Source organism: Portunus trituberculatus, chromosome 27 (genome assembly GCF_017591435.1).
Source record: "Portunus trituberculatus isolate SZX2019 chromosome 27, ASM1759143v1, whole genome shotgun sequence".
NCBI lineage: Eukaryota > Metazoa > Arthropoda > Malacostraca > Decapoda > Portunidae > Portunus > Portunus trituberculatus.
Window position 1 is genome coordinate 18,160,865 of NC_059281.1, and position 11,436 is coordinate 18,172,300.

At 43.8% G+C, this 11,436-nt stretch overlaps 1 protein-coding gene and 1 long non-coding RNA gene across 6 annotated transcripts in view; one reads left to right on the forward strand and one right to left on the reverse strand.

The window, feature by feature from the left end:
• Nucleotides 1–7,052, forward strand: part of LOC123509515 (ATP-binding cassette sub-family G member 8-like) — a 76,836-nt gene extending 69,784 nt beyond the window's left edge. For all 5 annotated transcript variants that reach the window (XM_045263854.1, XM_045263859.1, XM_045263856.1 and 2 more), the window contains 7 exons: nt 1,920–2,138; nt 2,463–2,631; nt 2,942–3,125; nt 3,604–3,895; nt 4,254–4,505; nt 4,855–5,007; nt 5,266–7,052. In XM_045263854.1, coding sequence (XP_045119789.1) covers nt 1,920–2,138; nt 2,463–2,631; nt 2,942–3,125; nt 3,604–3,895; nt 4,254–4,505; nt 4,855–5,007; nt 5,266–5,454 — 1,458 coding nt within the window. In that variant the 3' untranslated portion in view covers nt 5,455–7,052. The remainder of the gene's footprint in view (nt 1–1,919; nt 2,139–2,462; nt 2,632–2,941; nt 3,126–3,603; nt 3,896–4,253; nt 4,506–4,854; nt 5,008–5,265) is intronic.
• Nucleotides 7,053–7,071: 19 nt separating this feature from the next.
• On the reverse strand, nt 7,072–11,430 carry LOC123509516. Its single transcript, XR_006676210.1, has 3 exons — nt 10,884–11,430; nt 10,361–10,524; nt 7,072–8,610 (listed from the first exon to the last, which is right to left on the reverse strand). It is a non-coding gene; the product is annotated as an uncharacterized LOC123509516 (long non-coding RNA).
• Between the last annotated feature and the right edge of the window lie 6 nt (nt 11,431–11,436).

Below are 11,436 nucleotides of genomic sequence, written 5' to 3' on the forward strand. Positions count from 1 at the left end.
GAAACAAAGGAAAACTGTTCTAGGTAAAAGATAAATAGACCAATGAAACATGGTTGTGTGTGTCTCTTATCTTTGACAAGGAAGACAGGTGGTGGTGTGTGCAGGTGTGAACACTTACAAAGATACCTCCTCCCGGGGAGTATACTCTACAAATCTCTCTCTCTCTCTCTCTCTCTCTCTCTCTCTCTCTCTCTCTCTCTCTCTCTCTCTGGTTCATACTTCTCCTCAATATATGTATAAATGTGTATTACAGAATTCTTGCACTTAGTTCACACACACACACACAACACACACACACACACACACACACACACACACACACACACACACACACACACACACACACACACACACACACACACACACACACACACACACAACGAAGTATTATCTTTACAAAAAATACTCTGAAAATATGGTCCATCACAAATGCTTTCCTTTAGAATTTATGAATGTCAAAATTTTATAAAACATACACACATATCGTGTAAGCCGCCTAAAAACAAATCAAACCATCTTACACATAGGAGGAAACTGATTGATTGAGAGAGTGAGTGGGTGAAGCAAGAGGGAGGAAGCAAGGAAGCTATGATGAATGAAGAAAATACATTCTGGTGAGACAATTAGGACAAGTTAGTAAATTGATAAAGACTAAATGTGTCTGTCTATTTGGAAAGCTTACACTACCGTTGAACCACAAAACCGTAACGTCGTGTGATACTGCGAGATTAACACTTATATGACAAAATATTTCTCTTGTTTCATGTTTTCCTTTCTCTTTCTCATTTGTCACACCAGGTTAGAGTTTTTCAATAGCCCATGCCTTTAATTAGTCTTATGCAGGTAAATTTTCCATCCTCACACCTTCTGACCTCAGCGGAGCACCTGTCACCTGTTGCTTACAGATTCTCACCATTAGCTCGCCTCATTACGCAACCCACGCATGCGACTCCCGGCAGGCGAAAGTGGATGTGTGCTCGTGCAGGAACTGTCGAGGGGAAGCGTTCCGGAAGAGTTACTTGTTGTCTACTGTGGCTTCCCTTTCCCACTTTCATTTACGCTTAGATAGATAATACATTTTTTTTTTTTTTTTTTTTTTAGTCTTATTACCACGATATAATCTAGACTAGGTCGGGTTAGGTTAGTGTACTGTAGAGGATATTTAGATAGATAACGCGTAGCTATTTGTTTTAGTCATGTTACCAGGATATTACTTTTTATGCTTTTCATATAATTTTATGATGAAAGAAAGAGGAGAGACAATTATTATAGTTAACAGCATTTTTTTTTTTTCTTTGTGGTATCCTGATAATCATACCCTTTGAATCACTGACGCGAGAGAGGAAAGGAAGAAAAAAATTACATTGATACCATTTCCTTACTCATTCTGTGTACGGTTTGAATCTTTGAGTGTGTTGGAGTAAGAGGAGGGAAGGCGCAGGGAGGGGCGGGGTTAGGGTGGTGGCTAAGGAAACACTACACCAGCGGAGCCTTGACGCGTAATGTGTAATGGTGGCCGGAGTACCTCACCAGATGTCGTTGTTTACAGTTCATTTACACTCCCCTCCCCCCCAACCGTCCTTCCTTCCTTCCGAATCGCCTGACCACTAATCACATTCACCTGTCTTGATGTCACTTCAGTCCCGCCTCCTTTCGTTTTCTCTTCTTCCTTCTCCTCTTTCTTTTCTTTCTCCTACTCCTCCTCTGCATGATTTTTTTCTCTCTCTCTTATTTTTGCTCCTCAAGTAGAGTTTTCTATATCTTCCTCCTTTTCTTTCTCCTCTTCCTCACTATTTTTCTTTTATTTCCCTTTTTCTTCTTCCTCGTCTTCCTCCTCATTCCTTGTCCCCAGTTTTCATATGATCAACAGTAACCAGCACATGTCTTCCCTCACCAGTACCTTTGCTCTCTGCTCTCAGATCAACGGCCTCATCAACGACCTCGGCCTGGAGCAGGTACGCCACACGAGAGTCAAGGACCTGACACTGAGCGAGCGGCGGCGACTCAACGTGGCGTGTCACCTACTGCTGGAGACTGACGTGGTGCTCCTCGACCAGCCAACCCGCGGCATGGACATCTTCGACACCTTCTTTCTTGTCGAGTACCTGCGGCAGTGGGCGTGTCGCGGCAGGATAGTGGTGAGAGAGAGAGAGAGAGAGAGAGAGAGAGAGAGAGAGAGAGAGAGAGAGAGAGAGAGACCGACCGACCGTATATATCCTTCATATCTTTATCATTCGTTGGTATTCCCAAACATGTTACCTTTCCAAAATTCCCACAGGTCTTACTCTCTTTTAGCTCTCTTTGACCTCCTCCTTCCACTTGTAAATTTTGCCTGTCTATACCGACATACGAAATATTCACGATCATTCAGCAATATACTTTCCACTTGATTACCTTTTAAAATGCCACATGGGTCTCACTCTCCACTGTCTCCCTCTCTGATTTCCTTCATCTACCCGCAGGTCCTCACCATCCAGCCACCGACATACGAAATTTTCACAATGATCTCCCGCGTGGCGCTCATTTCTACTGGACGCCTCATGTATTTCGGCAGGAGGCGAGAGATGTTGCCTTACTTCGCCTTCATTGAGTACCCGTGCCCGGCCTACAAAAACCCGTCGGACTACTACCGTTAGTATCTTTTATTTCTTCGTTACATATTCACCCTTCTCACTCTTCCAAGTCTGGTACCATAATGATTTTATTGCGGTGTTAAAATCATCAGTCAATCAGTTAGTCAGTCGCATAAGTGGAAATGACATGGGTTTTTAAGGAATTTTTTACGGCACTAAGGAGAATTTTGCATTATTAGCAGTAGAAATACTCTTGACCATCTCTGTGTCATTTGAATATATAGAGTCGATGTGAGAGGGCAAAGTGTCTTTCTGTACATGTGTGCAAAACTGCAGTATCTTATCTGATCCCATTGTCGCCCTTACAGTTGACCTCGTTACTCTGGACGACCTGAGCGCTGAGGCGAGGCTGGAGTCATCACAACGAGTGGAAATGCTCGCCGAGACGTTCAGGCGACGGCAGGAGGCTCTCAGTGACCCTGGCCCGCCGCTCCCTCTCCCGCCCAAGGTCCGGAAGGAGAATCTCTGCCTCCAGCTCCTCGGGCTGTGGATGTGAGTTGCCAGGAGGGTAATACAGGACAACAGGGCGGGTCTGGTGCACGAGAAGTGATGAGCGCGCGAGTGCGAAAGAGTGATGAACGCTAGGAAAGTGTAAGATTTTCTTTTTATATGTTATGGCCTATGGCGCCTGTAGGCATACTTGAAGAGTATATGTGGGAAGCGCTGTTCATCTTCCACCCATTAGTGGCGCAGGCCCTATTATGGTACCCATATTAGGGCCCATATCACCACCCAAGCGCATCTTTGGTGTAACCACCTAGAACCTGGGTATCATGGTGACATGTAGGTAAATTTAAACCACTCGACAGATAGCGTAGCTTCGAAGCGGTGGGATTCCAACCTACGCGTGGACGTCTGCCCGATCCCACGCTCACCGCCTTATACACTACACCACCGCCTTCCTAAATGATATTAGCGGCAGGTGATGACGTGTGTTTTAGGTTATCAATGTGAATTTTGACCATTGCAGACGCGCCATGATTTACCAGTTCCCGTACAATATGATGAACTGGCTGGCCATGACCCTTGTGGCGGGCATCATGTCTGTGGTGGTCGGCGCCGTGTACTGGGACGTCCGCTCCTCGATGCAGCAACACCAGGACAACGTGAATAACAGAGCGAACTTCCACTATGTGATGGCCACACTTGCCCTTTGGCCTGTGCTTCTCATGGCCATCTCGGAGGTGTGGCGAGACAAACCAGCGGTGGCGCGAGACGTGGCTGACGGACTCTACTCTAAAGGCATCTACATTCTGACCAAGGTATTGTGTGGAGTGTTTTGTAACGCATACTGTCGGCCTTGTGATATGCGTGGTCAATTGTAGCATGTCCAGGCTCCTCAGGTGTAGTTTAGTAGACTACGAAACCATTCCTTTCCATCGGGGATAGACGGAACTCAGATTGTGTGTGTGTGTGTGTGTGTGTGTGTGTGTGTGTGTGTGTGTGTGTGTGTGTTGTCTGGGCCAATCCGTGTAAGATTGCCGGCCTGGTATGTGAGGATATTATATAGATAGATTTATTTATTGAGGTTTGAAGTATTCTAAATTGTTCCAGGATTTTGCTGAGAGATCAGGAAAAACTAATAGTGACTCGTAATAATAATGTTGCCTTCACCCACAGATCTGCTACAGCTTCCTGGCGGCGGGTGGAACTTTCCTCGCTTACATTCTTCCAGCTTACTCCATGGCGGGCTTTCCCACCGCCGAGGAGTTCTACGTCTATTTGGGCTACATGCTGCTATACCTGTGCGCCGTCCGTGCCCTCGCCATCGCCGCTGCCTGTGTCTTCGACTCCAGACACGCCGCCGCAATGACGACGGGCTTCATCCTGACTGTGGCTACGCTGGGCTCTGGCTTCACTCTCCACTCCATGGTGAGATATATATGTCTGTATTCACTCCTCTCAAACAAGTGGTATGTGACTCTAAACATACTGACATGGATATTGGCGTTGTGTGGATGTCTGTAGGACAAAATCAGAGAGGTTAGTAGTGAATGAAGCACTGACCACTAACGCAAGGGGCGTGGACTGCTAAAAAAAATTTGAAAGAAAGTAAGGTATCATAACGAATCAGGGATTGCAAGAACACTAATGCCTCAATGAAAAGCTATAGAGGAACATGAAAGAGTTTTTGAATGAAGTATAGACTACAGTTCACACTGTGCAGTGTGTAGAGAATAGGAGAATGTGTGCACGCCTTTTACTGTTATTCCTTTCGCAGGATATTTCCCTGTGGGCGTGGCCGACGCTGTGGTGGTCGCCAGTACGCTGGTTGCTGCACGAGGTGGAGCGGCAGGAGTTTGAGAACACTGATGAGTTCCTATGTGATAGAAATCCAGTGTTGCAGGATTCGCTCTCCGCCATCCAACGGAAGGTGAGGCAGGCTGGTAAAATTACAGCTTTTTTTTTTTTTTTTTATCAAAAAAGGTGACTGTCAGTAACAAATAAACCTCTAAAATATGTCGATAACTAATAATTTGCAGCTGTGAAGCTGTGCAAAAGCAAGGTGTTTCTAACTGATTCAGATAGTACTGTAAAATTTTCTGAATAGATTAAACTGAAAATATCTCTAGATACTTTCCCATGTGTTATCCCCTCGTCACTTATTATTTCCATCCCTTTCTCTCTTCAGGCGCCGTGCGGGGTGGTGACAGGCACGCAGGCACTGCGATACATGGGGCTGGAGGAACCCAAACTCCCAGGCGCTCTCTATCCAGCTGTGTTCCTTCTAGCGGCCTACCTGTGCGGCCAGATCGTCACAGTCATTGCCTTCATCGCCAGTAAAAAACCTAACAGGGTCAAGAAGTACAGGACGGAATAGCGGAAAGACGCGCTGGTGTCTGTGGTTTGGTTCTAATCCCCAACCCGGTGCTGAGTGCGAACAGGCAAGAAGAAAAGTGAAATCAGTAAAAGCAAGCTACGATCGCTCAACTCATTCGTTAAAGATATGTAATACCCTAGAGAGAGAGAGAGAGAGAGAGAGAGAGAGAGTGTGTGTGTGTTCCAGAACGGGAACTAATTAATAAGCGTTATTGAAATTTCGAGACGATGTTACAGTAAGAAATTTTAAAGAGTAAATCATTTGGAATCCCGAGACAGTGGAATGTTTCCAAGTGTCTACATTGAGGGAAGCAGATGACAAGTGGATGGTCGTGGACAATGAGCAGGATGAAGAGAAGAAAAGAACACTGTCTCTGCTTCTCAACATTTGTCAGTTGTATAAGTAATGAAAAATTGTGTTTTATCCTCATGTAGATGAATAATAGCTTTATTCATTGGAAAAGTAAGTGTGAGATACTACAGAAAGATGTGTTTTGAACGCGTCACACGGAGGGAATCAGAAGGAAAAGCTTCCGTCATGAGGATCACCACCCACTGCCCTGTCATTACTGAACAGTAGCACAGGGGTAGTCCAGCAGATTAGGCGGATTTCGGTGTTGAGTGTGTGATTATAGCAGAAGCCTTCAGCAAGTGGCAACGTTGACCAGAGCCTCCATGGTAGGGAGTATACTTGGGTAAGAGGGACGACCCTGCCGGCCACCTCACATGCAGCGAAGGCACGACTTGCTGCATATAACATTCATGATGTAAAAGAATACATTTATGAATGCATTGCTCACTACTCATCTTTGCGTTTGTTAATCGTGTAAATTATTAGCCGTTATATTTTTCAGCTCATAAGGTTTGATGAATGCCTTACAAACAATGGTTGTTTTCATTGCTGTCATGCAGTCTTAGTGCCAGCAGCTAATAATTATCCACATGTAATATAGTATATATGGTGAATATTTCCTTGTTTTGTGAATATTAAACCACTGTCAGTGACTACCCACAGCCTGGCGCTGCGTCTGGTCACTCACATATATTGACGTACTACTTGGCAGGTGCATGCACGCGGTGCAGCGCTCAGCGTTACCAGGGACATGAAGAGCGGATACAGATACGCAGCAGTGCATTTGTCCGCTCTTATGAAGACCAATGTGACTATAGTTTACGTTGCCAGGATGAGTGTTTACGTGACTGTCTGTCTCGTTAAGAGGGACGGGGTATGCAGGGCAGAGTCAGGAAGCTCAAGCCTTGGCCGGTGCATTCCTTACGTAAAGTAACTGTCTCCCGTGATTGCTCCAGGAGATAACGCGACCCTGCAGTTGTTCAGCCTGGGAGCCCATTGGTCCATTGGGACACGCTAATTTCATTAGTGGTCCAATCTGTTAATGTAAGAGGCAACGGCGTAATACTCAGTTAAGGTAGTAACTATACTATGTATCATAAGGGAAATGACCCTAAAGGTACAATAATGATCAGAACTACACACCACACCACTTCTCTCATGCAGACACATCGATATTCTTACTCCACCACACGAAACACTGCAAGAGCTGAAAAACAAAACGACATGGTTGCTGAATTGTATGAAAGTGACTAGCAAAGAAAAAACAAATAAAAAAAAGACATCTGAAATACGCTAACACCAACGTGACAGGGAGGAGGGTGGAAGTCGCTGGTTATGTCACAGATACTTGAGTCCGCGTGAAATCCTGCGCTTCGTGTGCACAGGAAAGTGTATGCAATATTTTGTGAGGTATCGTTTTTTTTTTTTTTTTTTTTTTTTTCATTTGAATATATTTTGTTACCATGTATTAATGTAAATAAAATGTTCATACTGACACGAATTCCAGTTATTACCATTAAAATGAAAGTTGGATTTCTTATTGTTATTATTGTTGTTGCTTTCATTATGACTATCATTGTTGTTATTGTTGTTCTTATAGTTGTTGTTCACAGGAGTGTAAATGATGTCACACAAGGGAAGCGAGACGATGTTACCTGTTTGGCCCAAGTGGTTTACTGCTCTTCGGTATAAAGTTGATTACCAAAATACTATTCACAACCGTTTAAGAGGCACTCATATCCATATGAGAAATAAAAATATATAATAAAATTTTTCCGAGGCCTTCAATATTCGGTACTAAAAGACACTCATTCATGGCAGCTAAATAAATGTTACGCAGCAAAATATTTAAATAGAAGGCGTTTTGGCGGCAGGTATCGGGTGCTCATGAAGGATGTCTATCTAACATTTAGGCACGGAAACATTCACAACGTCCGGTCTTGCCTTGCAACACGACACATTTCCTTTTATTTAGTCATAATTCTGGAAAAATCACTTTTGATGTGAGATTGTTCTATAATGAGAAACTGTAAATCAAAAGTATATAGATAACTGGCCTCCTGTTTGATTTCACGCATGGTGAATGGTGAGGAAGAGGCGCACCGCACTGGCTTCAGTTTACTGCCGACTGCCGAGTTGTTGAGAAGCCGTTGTTGAAACTTGCAGCTGTGGTGAGTCTGCTTTTATAATATGTTATCCTAAAGTCAAAAAACGGTGAATGGTGTTTGTTTTCTTTGGAGCGTCGTGGCAGACCGTGAATGTAGGAAAGTGTAATAGGCGAGCGCTTGTTAGTGATTGTTTGTATGTAATTGTGTGTGGTGGTAGGAGTGAAGGATGTTGAAAAGAAATATAATTCCGGTGTGTATTAAAATTGGCAGGTGAGAGGAGGCGGCGGAGACAAGATCTATGAGCATCGTTAACGTGACCTTAAAGCAGCCCAAGACAGGTGCGTCAACCAAATTAAAAAGATCATCAGGGGATATTGTCAACATTGAGAAAAATTTGTTTCCTTGAAGATAGTCTCGAAATACACTAACGGAAGCTTCATTGAAAATGTGTAAGTTTATTTCCGTAATCAAGTCAATCGTATCTTAATTTTTAGTACCATGCACGGAACGGATACTTCCTTGATGAAGAGAGAGTACGCGTGTGACTCCTCCGCTCCTGCATCTTCCAAGCTACTTCACGGATTTACCAATAATGATACTCAGGATGGCTGGAGATTATTTCAAGATGTGCAAGGAGTGTGAGACAACCAGATGTAGTGGCGCCACAGCTCGATCACCAGTTGACTAGCGCAGGACTCTGTAATACAAAAGCCACCAACAAATTTTTAGTCAACATTCTTGTGTACACACACTCGCACAGGCAATGCTGACTGTGCAACTACCTTTCTAATGCACAACTTTCGGAAGCAAGTGGTTCATTAGTCGCACTGCTCTCGCGGCGATCACTCGTTCCAAGCCACATTTTGCATGCTCGAGTTGATGCCAAAACTTCCCAAAATTGTTGTATTCATAGGTATGGAAAATTACTTATGTAATTAACTTGTGGACATAAAATGTGGCTTGACTGGAATGCTAGCGAGAGAGCGGGGCAGTCAATGAGTTACGACCCTACAAACCTAACCAGACAGTAGAGTTCTATTATGCTTTTCAACAGCTGTGTTACCTCGATTGTCTCGATTGTCTCGGTAACGAAGTGTTGGATCACTATTATACTTTGCCACAGTATATTTCACACCAAGCGCTAATTTTTCACTGCACAGTGCATTACCAGAAGTGTATGAGTAAGCTGCATACTCTTGACAATTGAGAGAAATTTCCGATATCCGGAGAAGGCATTCGGACAGTCACTACTACGTCACACCCCAGCCCCACCCACCTCTCTCCCCCTGTATGTTCCTTCCTCTCTATCATCCGTTATCCCCTTCCTCAACAAACCCTATCCTCTCTCTCTCTCTCTCTCTCTCTCTCTCTCTCTCTCTCTCTCTCTCTCTCTCTCTCTCTCTCTCTCTCTCTCTCTCTCTCTCTTTTGGAATTCAATTCATTTCAATTTTGCACCAACCAATGAGAGGTATATGGCACTCCCACTGGTGCATCCATTAAGCCACTTGTTTGCCACCATTCTCGTTCGTTATCAACCTTCACGTTTTCGTAAACAAGGCTTTATTTCCACATTTTAATCTAAATAAATGACAAGTCTATGTTGGTATACCACATTTTTTATATACTTCAGGAAAACAACGTGCACCGTAGGTTATGAATCCATGAGAGAGAGAGAGAGAGAGAGAGAGAGAGAGAGAGAGAGAGAGGATAGGGTTTGTTGAGGAAGGGGATAACGGATGATAGAGAGGAAGGAACATACAGGGGGAGAGAGGTGGGTGGGGCTGGGGTGTGACGTAGTAGTGACTGTCCGAATGCCTTCTCTGGATATCGGAAATTTCTCTCAATTGTCAAGAGTATGCAGCTTACTCATACACTTCTGGTAATGCACTGTGCAGTGAAAAATTAGCGCTTGGTGTGAAATATACTGTGGCAAAATATAATAGTGATCCAACACTTCGTTACCGAGACAATCGAGAAAATCGAGGTAACACAGCTGTTGAAAAGCATAGTAGAAGATAGTTAGACGGACTTTCCTAACGGAAAAAATCAAGGAAACAATCGGTTAACAGTGTAGACGAGCTAAAGATGATTATGCATTACTAGTAGTTACTGTACTCTATTGTTGGTTCCAAATTACTGGAATAGGAATATACGTAGATGAACACGCAATAACACTACACTATTACTAACACCCGACCTATGCTGCAAAGAAGGAACATGAATTTAATAAGACATCCTGTTTCATAGTTCTAATCAAGATGTACAACCATTCTCGTTCTGATGGGTTTACAAACGGCCGGTTACAACTATCCACCATTAATTGTCAAATTTGCTAATCACCTAACAAGCAAAATACCCGCACACCCTCACATTCATTATATAGTACCTCCAAACTGCCATCACAGACTCAGAATAGATTTATCCAATAATTAAAAGATACCACACACCTTCACAATTAGCTTTTGCCAAAAAGATCTCCAGCTGGGCAGTGGTTTCACTCCGGTGCTGTCACCACAAGGATACCACGGCACTTCTCGCCTCCCTCCCGCTAACGTGCTTAGGTGGCAGCGAAGGCCGTTCGTTACGCTCTTCCTTGCCAAGATCATTCTGCCTATGAAGTATTAACAAATTACCAAAATAATATTAAACAATCTGTTCTTTATACTTCAAAATCAATAACTACACTGACACTGCAACTACGTCACTATAGTGTTGCACTGTCCTGAATGTGTAGATAAAAGAGAAAGGGAGGAGGGAGTGCAGCTTCGGCGGAGAAGAGGAATAGGTGGGAGAAATACAGAAACAAGAAGAGGGAATAGGGAAGCCAATGCGAAATCAGGTTGAGAAAGGTGCGGCTTAATTTACACAATGCGACGCTTGGCAAATGACATCTTTTTACCGAAATTCTTTATTCACAAATCCCTTCAGCTAAAATAAGGTTAGAAAGACGTCCATACATCTACAACTTACGTGGTGAAGAACATGAGGAAAAAGTACCCGAGACATGACTGCAGGACATTGGCCGACACACTCAAATCATCAGATTCATCAACTCCTCGAATATTCGAGTTCTGTCACACCACCACACCATCACCACCAGTCCTCACCAAGAACCACGTCTGAAATACCCATAAGAGCATAACCCACTGTATAAAGTCACCAATAGTAAGCAGAATGATTAAGAAAATGCGTCATAGCACTGAAGCGGTTAATAATCTCGTGAACCACTGAATGACACACTGCTGCCACGTCCTTGTTGACTGACTGCACTTGACGACCTTGTCACGTGAATGGTTCGGACTAATACTTCCCAAGTGAAGGAGGACGATCCCTTAAATGGCCGTGGGGAGAATAGAGGGGGGCCACGAAGTTACCTGGCCAGAAAGTAATTCTTTGAAAAATAAACCATGAAATTCCTTCATAAACGAGTGTCTTGACAGGCGTGGCAAGTGTCGGGCCCCGCCTCGCTAAAACAAACTGTTCAGACCACACCATTCAAACAGTCATTTCTATCTTTCAGTAT